The 12277-nt window shown below is 35.2% G+C and overlaps 1 protein-coding gene across 4 annotated transcripts in view; it reads right to left on the bottom strand.

Moving 5' to 3' along the window:
- Window positions 1–12277, bottom strand: part of LOC150107457 (uncharacterized) — a 314828-nt gene that overhangs the window by 250926 nt on the left and 51625 nt on the right. For all 4 annotated transcript variants that reach the window (XM_090391886.1, XM_090391888.1, XM_090391889.1 and 1 more), the window contains exon 3: window positions 4043–4355. In XM_090391886.1, coding sequence (XP_090248012.1) covers window positions 4043–4355 — 313 coding nt within the window. The remainder of the gene's footprint in view (window positions 1–4042; window positions 4356–12277) is intronic.

Raw genomic sequence — 12277 nt, 5'->3', positions numbered from 1 at the left:
AATACCAAAAAAAAAAAAAAAGAACAGAATTTAGCAATCTTTTATTTATTATATATATATTTTTAAATATCAATCCGACATGAGAAGTCACAAAATTCATAATGCAATGTATTATAAATTTTATCTGTTGATCTGTTTTTTGAACTAATGGAGGTGACAGTAGCTAACCTAAAGAACGGCTAAAAATCACTGCCAAATGGAATGTCTGTTTTTAATACTGAAAATCTGAATTCATGACGCTCCTAACTTTTTAATACTAAACTACATTTAAAAGCAAAGCTCTTTTGGCAATAGAGCAGTCCCTTTTATCATAGCTAGGCTGAAAAAGATATATAATTAAATGCAATGTATTTAATTCATTAAAGAATTTATTGATTTTAACATTATTAACATATGACCTTCATAAGGTTAAAGGAATCATCAATGGGGGGAGGGGTCCACTCTCTCATGCAAAATATTGAGCTAACGCCTTAAACCCATTCATAGTTTCTGCACTTGCAACACCCTCAGGTAATGCATTCCACTCATCAATCCCTCTCCATGCAAAGAACTGCTTTTCACTCTCTGCTCACATCTTCCTTATACAGCTTCCAGGGATGGCCTCTTGTTCTACCCTGTCTACCTCTACTCTATGAAATATCTCCTCCACATTAATCTACAGTACTATACAACCTGTCACAAACTTATGTCTCAATTATATTCCTTCTCTTTCAACCACAAGGCTCTACAATTTGCATTCCCCTCAATCACTCCTCATATCTGATATTCCATAGACCTGACACTGACTTAATAAACCTTCTCTGGACCCAATTTAATGCATCCTTATGCTCTTAAAAACCAGGCAACCAAATCTATACAAAGTAGTCCATATGTGGCCTGATGAAAGTATTATACAAGGGAACCATAACCTATTAGCTTCTGCATGTCAATGTCTTCCTCATTATAGCCGTAATTCATTGCGATGTTCTTACAATTTTAGCAATGTGATCCCTAAACTTCAAGTGTCTGTCTACCATCACCCTCCAGATCTCCTACCTCTTTCCCCCCCCCTTAAAATTTCAAGCCCCTGCACTTTGCAACAACCAGCTGCACATCTCTAGATCAGTCAGTCTCAATGCCATTAACATACAAGTAAAACAACAATGGTTCCAAAACAGATCCCTGTGTCATTCCACTAGTGACCTTCCTCTTTTGAGATGCCACTCCTCATACACAACCTACTGATGCCTATCTGACAGCCAGCTATCCAACTCATTAGTCTGTTATCTAATCCCATCTGTTTCAATTTAGCTACAAGCTTATTCATGTGGTAGTCTATCAAAGGCCTTTGAAAAATCCAAGTATACCATTATATATACATTCATCTTTATCCAGTGAATTTGTCAACTTAAAATACGTAAGCAGATTGCTAAAGCAAGACCTCCCCCTAACAAACCCATTCTTAACCATCATAAAGAATACTACTATTATTATCAACCCATTTCCGAATCCTCACCAATTTCCCTCTCCATAACATCTTAACACAGATTAACCTATAATTTGGAGCCTCAGTCTTACCCTAACCCTTTATGAAGTGGAACAATTTTTCCCGCCTTCTATTCCTTTGGGACTTGCGATGTTGCAAGACTAATGTTAAAATGCAAACCAAAGGTGGCATTAATTCTCTAGAGCATTCCCTCAAGACACGTAGTGATATACTGTCAAGTCCTATTGCCTTATTAAAATCAAGTTTACTTAATTCGTCATATACTTCCTGCTCAATCACATCGGTCCCTCCTCTACCATACCCTCATACTCCTAATTCTGATGATGTTGCCCTCACGAGGATGAAATACACTGTTCACTGAATACTTCAAGTATATTCTCTGCATCAGTTACCAGTCTGCCAGTGTGATCAATAGCATCATTCTTCCATAGTCATTTTTTTCTCTACTTGCCACATATCTAGAGAACCCACTATGATTTCTCTTAGTTTCATTGGCAAATTTCTTCTCATACTGCATTTTTGCAGTCATGACTAGCTAAGTCATCTTCCTGACCTGTTCTTTGTACTTTTCATGCAACTGATTATCACTAACATTGATCTTGTGTTGCCTCCACAGTGCCTTCTTCAGATTTCATGCTTAATCTCTTCATGTATTTTCCTCCTACCTTATTTAACCTTTTTTACTTTTGGAGTACACTCAGACATTGCTGCTGTTAAATAGCTCTTGATCAATGCCCAAGCATCTCCTTTCAATGGTCACTCTCACTAACTGGGGAAGATTAGATACTCCATTCATAATCACAGCCTCTGATGATATAACCAGATCTAAGACTCTTAATCCTCATGTGCTCTTCATTACATACTGCCTAAGATTGTTGTCCCTTAAGAACAAGAAATTCATTCTCCTTATTCACTGACACTATCTGTTCATTCCAATCAATATAGTCATAACTGAAATCACCCATAATGATCACCATATGCTTGCTCACTAATCAAAGTTGACTATACATTTCTTTGTTTCTACCCTCCACAGTCCCTGGTATATAGCAACACCCAACCAAATATCTCATTATATCAACCTCCAGCTCACACCATACTGCTTCAAAACCACCACCACTTTTTTTTCCCCTTGTATCTTAACCCCTTGTGCAGACATAATTTCTCCACTATCATCAGCAGCACTCCCTCCCCCATTCTTGCCCTCCCCACCCTCATGAAAAACAGCATATCCTTTCATTTCTATTACTGTCAAGATATTATTCTTATGCAACCATGTTTCACTTATTCCAACTATTTACAAGTAAATAAACTCAATCAATGCAACAATTTCATCTTCCTTATTTCTAAATACTCCTGGCATTGTAAATAAGCATAACTCATTTCTTGGTCTATAACCAGTCCTACCCATGCTGCCCTCATCTGTGACTTCTCCACACTTGCTGATGTCTGTTCACTCTTACTCTCTGACTCATATACCCACCAGACTCAACTACTCTCCCTCTCCCCCTCATACATTCCAGACTGTTGAATTCCTATGCTGACCACCTCCATATATGCATTCATACTACTTTCATAATCTACTCTCCTTTCATGGTGTTTGCCTGGCTGATCCTGTTTAACTTGGCATTCCTGTTCTCACATTCTCATCCCCATTCAAACCAGTCTCACTTAGTTTACTCTCCTGCTCATTTACATCATCTGCCTTCCAGTGATATCTTGTTTGCATCACTGATTACACTTCCTTACAACAGGAGACTTTCCAAGTGACTCACTCCAAAACCATTCAGATGTAGTACATCATTCTTCATAACCTATACTTTTCTCTTCATACATTTCCGCTAACATTTCATTCAAGATCTTTGCTCTCAACTGCAAGTTATCATTGCCATACCTGGACAACACAAAAACTACTCTTCCCACTACACTGTTGTCTTTCACTCTCCTCAATAATTTCCTGATATCCATTCTCACATTCTCCTTATGCCCAACCAAATTATTCATTCTAACACAAAAACTAACTCTCCCCATGCTTACTTCCATATCCAGCACTTAAATAACCCTGTTCATCCTCCCTCCTGGAAGAAAGACCTTGTAGACTCTCTCATCCATCACATCTTTTAAAAAGGACAAAAAACTTGTTATATACACAGCAAGCCAGATGTGTTTTGAACATATAAACAAAACTGGTAACTGAGAAATTCGTTTTTGAAAATTGCACAGAAGAAATACAGAACACTCACATTAAAAAAAAAAAAAGAAAGAAAAAGAAAACTGACGATTTCTAGAACTACAATCATTATCATGTTAAAAGAAAGTTATACTGCAACAACCAGTATCATTCATTAGTGTTATAACATTGCACATGTATGGAAGGACAAAACTGTTTTGCAATAAAACTAAATTTTGATATTTTTGAAATAATTATAATATTATGTTTATAGTTATGTCTCAAATCAATGGAAGTTCAACAAGAAAAAAGAGGAAGGATATTTTGATAATCTGTCTTTATTTAAAATATTCATTTAAAAGCAAGCAAAGATTTAAAACACAACTCACCAAACTTGGGTTTAGGTTTAAATTCTCCACTTCCACTGGTTCCATGCTGTAATTCTAACATAGCATTAAGCCAGTCTTCTAACTCTCCATCATTTTCTGCCACAACTGCAAAACAGTCGTCTTTTGTATATAAAGCAATGGCATGCTTCTGTTTGGCATCTAATTTACGATTAATGTTGAAGCATGTTTTTATAACAATACTACGCTTTGGTACTGCTCCTGATCTCCACTTCTTTTCATTATCATAGTATTCTAATCTTGCAGGACCTGACTGAGACTCTGCTCGTAATATGAAATATTTCTTCTTCATAGTCTGCAACATGACAAAGGAAAATTATGAGAAATATTCAAGAAAGTATGGCAGTCTCTTGGAGAAAAATTCATTCTTCATTAAACAAAGAATATACTTGTAAATGGGTGAGCTGTTTAATAACATCTTCAAAAAATTATAGCACATCATATATTTAACAGTGTTAGATGGCGATTCCCTTGTGAAAGATGTGGTGTGTGAAAAAAAAATGTCAAAGTGTATTTGCATGGTGTATGCTGAAGTATGTAGCAGAAGGGGGGGGGGGAGAAAAGTGAAAGAGTGTAGGAAATGGTTGTAACTGGCAAAAATGACCAGTGATGAAGTATAAATGAGAAGAGAGAGAGAGAAAAAAAACTAGTACTGAGATATATATATAATCATGAAAAGCTGAGAAGGCAGGTAATAAAAAGTATATGATAGCTAAAATTTAAGAATATAGTACAGGTTTGAATATAAAGAAAAATTTATATGAGAGATAAGGACTGTATCTGAGTGACAGAGGTAATGAAAGGTTGAAGCAATTGCTTTTGGATAAGAGAGAGAGAGAGAGAGAAAATCAGATGAGGAAAATGAAAGACCAATGGTATCATTCTATACAACTGGTGTTTGGAATGTGGAATATGAAGACAAATTGAGGGAATGCAGTTTGCAAAGCCTTGCGAATAGGAGGAAGTCAAGGAATATGACTGAGACATTGAAGTTGGTAAAAGGTTGTTACCAGGTTAAAGAAATTTTTCATAGAATGGAATAAGGGAGTAGAACAAGGGGGATATCCCTGGAAGCTGTATAAGGAGGAAGTTCTTTGCATGGAGAGTGGTTGGTAAGTGAAATACACTGCCTGACATTGTGGTGAATTGCAGATACACTAAATGATTATTATAATTATGGCTATTTTGCCTGCTTCAGTTTAGGAGTGCCCCTGTTTAAATGTCATTGGCTATTTACTCATGGATTCTTAGGGCATTGTAGATGTAAATTTACCAAAAAGTATATGTAGCATAAGGAAGAGAAATTTGCACATACCTTTTTCTGGGTGTTGCGGCTTTTCTTCTTTCTGCGATGTCCAAAAACTACTGAGTGTGTGGAGGTAGCCAATTTGGGAGAATTAAATTAGAAAAACCTGTTTTTCCCCCCCCAGTAATATATATATATATAAACATATATATTATATTATATATGTTTATAATATAATATAAACATATATAATTGAGGGGTTGATTTTTTATATAGGGAAGGGGAAAAAGGGGGTTGATGGGGTGCAGTCCGTTTCGACTGATTCTTGAATTCAAGAATTAGTCGAAACGGACCACACCCTGTCAATCCCCCCTTTCCCCTTCCCTATATAAAAAAATCAACCCTTTCACCTTTTCCCCCACCCTATATAATATAATATATATGTTTATATATATATATATTACTGAAAAAAAAAAAAAAAAAAAAAAAAAAAAAACGGGTTTTTCTAATTTAATTCTCCCAAATTGGCTACCCCCCCCTCTACACACTCAGTAGTTTTTGGACATCGCAGAAAGAAGAAAAGCTGCAACACCCAGAAAAAGGTATGTGCAAATTTCTCTTCCTTATGCTACATATACTTTTTGGTAAATTTACATCTACAATGCCCTAAGAATCCATGAGTAAATAGCCAATGACATTTAAACAGGGGCACTCCTAAACTGAAGCAGGCAAAATAGCCGTAATTATAATAGTTTATTAAGAGGAGTAACATGGCAGTTTTCCCAGAAATAATATACATAATACACTAAATGAATTTAGAAGCACAGCTTGATGGGCTTTGTGTGTACCACTGTGTACTTCTCATGATGAGTCTTGAATCCATGGACGTCTGGTGTTAATAGTAATTTAATCCCCACCTGCCACCAGAAGTTAGTCTTCTGGATCAACTACTAACCAGAGCAATTATGCTATAACTTATTTAAAGTGTATTATGTATATTATTTCTGGGAAAACTCCCATGTTACTCCTCTTAATAAACTATTATAATTATGGCTATTTTGCCTGCTTCAGTTTAGGAGTGCCCCTGTTCAAAGTTAAAAATTAACCAATCAATTTCTATTGAATTTGTTTTTTATTTATTTTTCCGAAAAAAAGGGAGGCCAAAAATAAAATCGTGCACAGGGCCCATGAAAAGTTAGTTATGGCACTGTGTATATGTATTCCTGATGATGATGCTCTGATATAAAGCATCAAATGTCATTTTATCTTAGTTTTAATATTAATTTGACACTTAATATTTGTCAAAATTAATTTCTTCAGTTAATGAACTTATGCTTCCTATATAAAAAATATTCAGATTTTATTTAAGAAATCAAACATCAAATTAACTCCAAATGATTTAATGGTGTTATTTGATGTTACATCACTTACCAACATACTTTTACAAGATACTCTTCAACTTCTATAGCAGACATTTTCCTGTATTATTAAGCTTACAGAATTTGCTATGTAGTCTTGCTATTCTGTTTCAAAAGAAAATATTATCAACAAGGAGAAGGAAAAGATATGAACAAGCTCTATTTCAAACCTAGCAAATCTGTCTGAATAGCCATCTGATATAAATCAAAATAGGGTAACTGTTCCATATGTTGATATATCTTTGTTCAACTTATTGTTTCTTTGTTGTTTGCCTTGAGTCACAAGAAATGTTAGGCTGTTTACTATACTGGTGGAACCACACTTGCATTAAAAAGTTGAAGCAGTAAGGATCAAACTGAATCAACTTTCATTACTGTTAACATTCATTAATGTTCATTCCAAAATTGCAGAAATAAAAAGCAAAAATTTAAAATTCTGTTGTATTGACAAAGTAATTGATATGCAATATGAATATAAAAGTCCAGAGGTACTCTAGCATTAGTTGAAAAGACTGATGATGAAGATTTGGTTACTGGCTCTCTTTCTCTCTTTCACACACACACACACACACGTGCAACAAGAGGAGAAAGCTAACAGTACCCAGTTGCAAAAGGCGGAACCATAACACGAGAGATTTCTAAATGTGTTTAGAAATCTTTAGTCAAATGCTTTAGGCAAATCAAAAGTAGTCATCTGGGTTTCTCCAAACACTCGTATGACTGATCTCTAAGTACAGTATCACAGAAAATGCAAAGAGAGTAACTTGATGATCAACAATGGCCAAATCCATTATGCGAAGTATTAATTAATCAAGATGTCCACAGCATAGAAGTTGACTGTTAGCAAAGTTCTCAATTACTTTAGAAAGTACTGAGGTGAGACAAACTTCATATATATCTGATGTAAAATTGTCTCCCTTTTTAGAAATAAGTTAATGGACTAAATTTCAAATTGCAAATGAATATTAGTGGAATAGGAGAGTGTGAAAAGGAAATAATGCAGAAATTAACTCTGGGCAGAAGCTTTCAGAACAATGAAAAATGCAATAAAGGCCAGGATTTTTTTTTTATTTTATTGGTATCCAGATGCATGGTTTCTTTGTAATTAATAAACAAAAATACTGGACAAAAGTTATAGCTAATAGATAAAAGTGACAGCATTTTGGGAAAGGCAAAACTTTTACAACACTATCTTTTTCACTATATTATTTCAGGAAATTACAACGTACTAGGATATACATTAAAATAAATTTTAATATATTTCTATATTTCGGCAACGTCACGCTGCCATTTTCAAGAACTTAGGTACAAGATACGTGCATGCAGGCACAGCACAAACAATAAATGAGTAAGAAGAATGAAGCTATTATTTCTCCTAAAGTCCTGATCGTGCCCTCTAGCGGGCGATGTTGGTATTCTTGGGCGATTGGGCTGGAGGTCTTCTGATGAAGGTTTCCCAAATTTGAGGAAGTCTCATGCAGCCAAATTTGTTGAGGTTTGGTTCGTTTCTTAGGGCTGAAGCTGATTCTATGAAAAGCCTTTCATATCTGTATTTGCTACAGTGTATTATCCTGGCTGTTTAGCCCTTAGCATGACCTGTCATTTAAATGTATGATAGGTCATGCAAACTTTACATAGATGAAACTGAAATGGTTGGAGAGGGGGGGGGGGCTTTTATGAAGATTTCCATCTTCCTTTTATCCTCAGCCAGGATAATACACTGTAGCAAATACAGATATGAAAGGCTTTTCATAGAATCAGCTTCAGCCCTAAGAAACGAACCAAACCTCAACAAATTTGGCTGCATGAGACTTCCTCAAATTTGGGAAACCTTCATCAGAAGACCTCCAGCCCAATCGCCCAAGAATACCAACATTGCCCGCTAGAGGGCACCATCAGGACTTTAGGAGAAATAATAGCTTCATTCTTCTTACTCATTTATTGTTTGTGCTGTGCCTGCGTGCACGTATCTTGTACCTAAGTTCTTGAAAATGGCAGCGTGACGTTGCCGAAATATAGAAATATATTAAAATTTATTTTAATGTATATCCTAGTACGTTGTAATTTCCTGAAATAATATAGTGAAAATGCATAACCAACGTCTAAGCCTTTCCACGAGTTTTACAACACTAAAAGCAAGCTTTTGGCTTTTGAACTTATAAAATAAGTTTCTGATGTGATGATATGTTGGCAGTTATTTTGAGATTTGGAATAGGCAGAAAAGGAAGATGGAAATCTTCATAAAAGCCCCCCCCCCTCTCCAACCATTTCGATTTCATCTATGTAAAGTTTGCATGACCTATCATACATTTAAATGACAGGTCATGCTAAGGGCTAAACAATGAAGAATTCAGTCCTAAAATTCCTCATTATTTAAGCTCGTTATCTGGTGCATCAAAGAAAGAACCAATCATTCTTTGCTGTACCAAAGTTACACTGTCATCTGCAGTCTGCTAGAACAAATACTATAACTGGATTTTAACTGCAGTGATAAGAAAGACAAAGGGTGTTTATTTATTATTTTTTTTTTATTGCACTGCTGAAGTTTTTCCCCTGAAGCTAATGTTTAGTTTGGTGGAATGATACAAGTGCTCTTCCAGTCTATTTTAAGATTCATTGGAAGGGTGTGTCCTAAATTTTTTTTTATTGTTTATTTTTTGGGAAACTTGATGGAGTCTTGCCCTCCTAATGTCCTGGAACCTAAAGATTACATAACATTTCCCTAAAATATATCAAGTTTAGCTCATATTACTATGACCTCACAATGTGTCTATAAAAGATCCAAGGTTTCTTTAAGTAATAACCAAGGCATCAGTGTTGTTCTTAAATGAGTGATATCTCCCACTCAACAGCACACGGTGATCAGCTGACATCCTTTTGAAGAGAGTAACACCAAAGTATATATAAAATCAATAAAACATGGAAAATAATCCTTAGCCCACCCACAGTATGACTGTACGATATGTTTAAGAAAAAATGTTTCATGGGTAAGAGCCACATAAAAAAAAAAGAAGTGACAATCATACTAATCAAATTTGCAGGAAAATCTTGATCTTGGTATCCTCCAGGTATATGCTCCTACTGACAGCAATTGTGATGAAGAAGTATAAAAGATTATAAAATAAAGATGATATCCTGACCATTTTGGGAGACATATGCAAAAGCTGGATTCACAGGAAGAGGAGTGTCCCCAGCAACTGGTAACCTTGGACTTAATGACATGCAAGACAAAAGTGTAAGGCTAATAGAGTTTTGTGAGCAAAATGATCTGATAATAGCAAACACCTCCTTTCAACAACCAAAAAGATGATATGTACTTGGGAAAGCCCAGTTGGTAAAATTAGAAACCAGATTGATTACATAATGATTAGAAATAGATTTTTAAATAGCATTGTGCAAACAGGAATGTAACCAGGGGAAGACTCAGACCGCATTCTAGCTGTTTCAAAATTAAAATACAAAAAAACACTAAGAATAGAAATCAAGAACTTTGTCAATTAAAAACAAGTATGCACCAAAACTATTTAGTGTGTTCAATAATTGCTTTGTACCAGAAGTCGATTTTAAAGTTTTATTAATTGTTGACAATGCACCAAGTCATCTGCATTTAGAACATCCAAATGTGCAGGTAGTGTTTTTCCAACCAATACAACAAGCATTATTCAGCCATTAGATCAATGCATAATTGCTACTTTTAAAACATATTACGTTAAGCACACTTTTCAATTTATATTGGATAAATTAGAAAATGAATCATTAACAGTAACTGATGTTTGGAAAAAATTTTCTATTTTGGACTGCTTAAATCATATTGCATCTGCTATCGCTAAAATAAGACCACAAACTTTAAATGCCTGCTGGAAAGCAGCTTGGCCTGGATCTGTTGCAAACGGTGCAACCATTCAAACATGTACATTATCAGCTGAAATCATTACCTTGGCACATGAAATTGGTGAAGAAGGTTTTGATACATTTAGCCAGAATAATGTAGATGAATTGCTTGTGGATAATACCTTAAGTGACAATGATATTATTGATGCCAGCTTGGTTGGCCAAGTGGTTAACGTATCTGCTCTCCAGCCAAAAGGCTGCGGGTTCGAATCCAGACATGGGCATGGATGTTTGTGATTGTCTGTGAAAATAATAGTGGTGATGGTGGACAGTAGATGGCGTTGGTGTAGATGAGGAGGTTTGTGGATGAGGTGGAGTGGTGGAGACGGAGAGTTGTAAAGTAGGTGCCCTCCCTCGATGAGTCTTAGGAGTCCCTGGAGATGTCAAATAATAATAATATAGATTAACTTTAGATATCGTCAAAGATCCAGAAAACAATAGTGAAGTGGAAGAAAAACCTGTCCCCTCACTGCAAATATAATTCGAGAAGGTCTTGAACTGTGCAATAAATTGGAAAATCATTTTCTTGTTAATGACACAAATTCTGAATGAGCCTTTAAATTCCAATGTGAACTGAAGAACTGCATGTCTGGATATCACGAGCTGTATAAAAAAATTAGTAAATTCATCATCGCAAAGTTTAATTACTGATTACATTGTCAGAAGAAAAAAAATCAGCACAGAACGAGGGTGAAGCTAATTCTGTTTGTGAAGAACCATTGCCTTTACCATACAGATCTGATGTGCTGACTATCTCTTCTGGTGATGAAAGTGATTTCGCAGTTCGCAAATGTTGCCGAATACTGTCTAATATCGACGATAATTCTGATGAAAAAATGTAAAAAAAAAATTGTTACTTTTCAATAATATTAAATGAATAAAGCTTTAAAACAAACTTAGGCATTCTTATTCAAATTAAGTGGATATTGAATCCAACATTACTTCAAAGCCAAGTAAAGAAACTACAAGAGTTTCGTGCCGAATATAGAAATTATAAAAGTTTCGGCGGATCCAAGCGTAAGCAAACCTTTCGTGACAGGGGCAACTTGTAGTAAAGGTGGAGTAAGCTCTGATCACTATCCTTAGCATTTCCCATAATGTAAAACAACAAGTCCCCCCCCCATAATGTATGATGTTACACAATATGGGGGGGATCACTACCCAGACCGGTTTCGACCTTTTTTGAGGTCTAATGTAAATACTCAGGTTGAAGTGATGCAGAACTTATACTTTACCATACGAGTTGTCAAAAAAACATTAGGCATTCTTATTTTCCTGAATTTTTATAAACTTTTTTATGCAATTTTAGGTTTATTTTAATTTATTATTTCGGTTTTATGCAGTTTTAGAAAATTATGGAACATATCCCTAATTTTCAACATAAGTTAGGTCTTTTTTGTGCGATTTTTAATATGCGGTTTTCTGTGGAATGTATCTACCACATAAAAAGAGAACCGACTGTACTATACATTTAATTTTGTCAAAAGTAGTTCATGGCTTTCAATACCTAACTGAAATGCAGATTTTTTTTTCTGATTTTCATACTATTGTCAAAAGTGATGCAACACAACCATTTCAGGTTTTGTTTCACTAGACCATAACACAAATGTATCACATTCACTTCATTTAAAATCTGCATTATTTAGTGCATAAAACCATACC

The sequence above is a fragment of the Typopeltis vanoorti genome, chromosome 4 (assembly GCF_054136105.1).
Source record: "Typopeltis vanoorti isolate ZY-2024b chromosome 4, IOZ_Tvanoo_1.0, whole genome shotgun sequence".
NCBI classification, from domain to species: Eukaryota; Metazoa; Arthropoda; class Arachnida; order Uropygi; family Thelyphonidae; genus Typopeltis; species Typopeltis vanoorti.
This window is presented reverse-complemented; position numbering and strand designations above follow the sequence as displayed.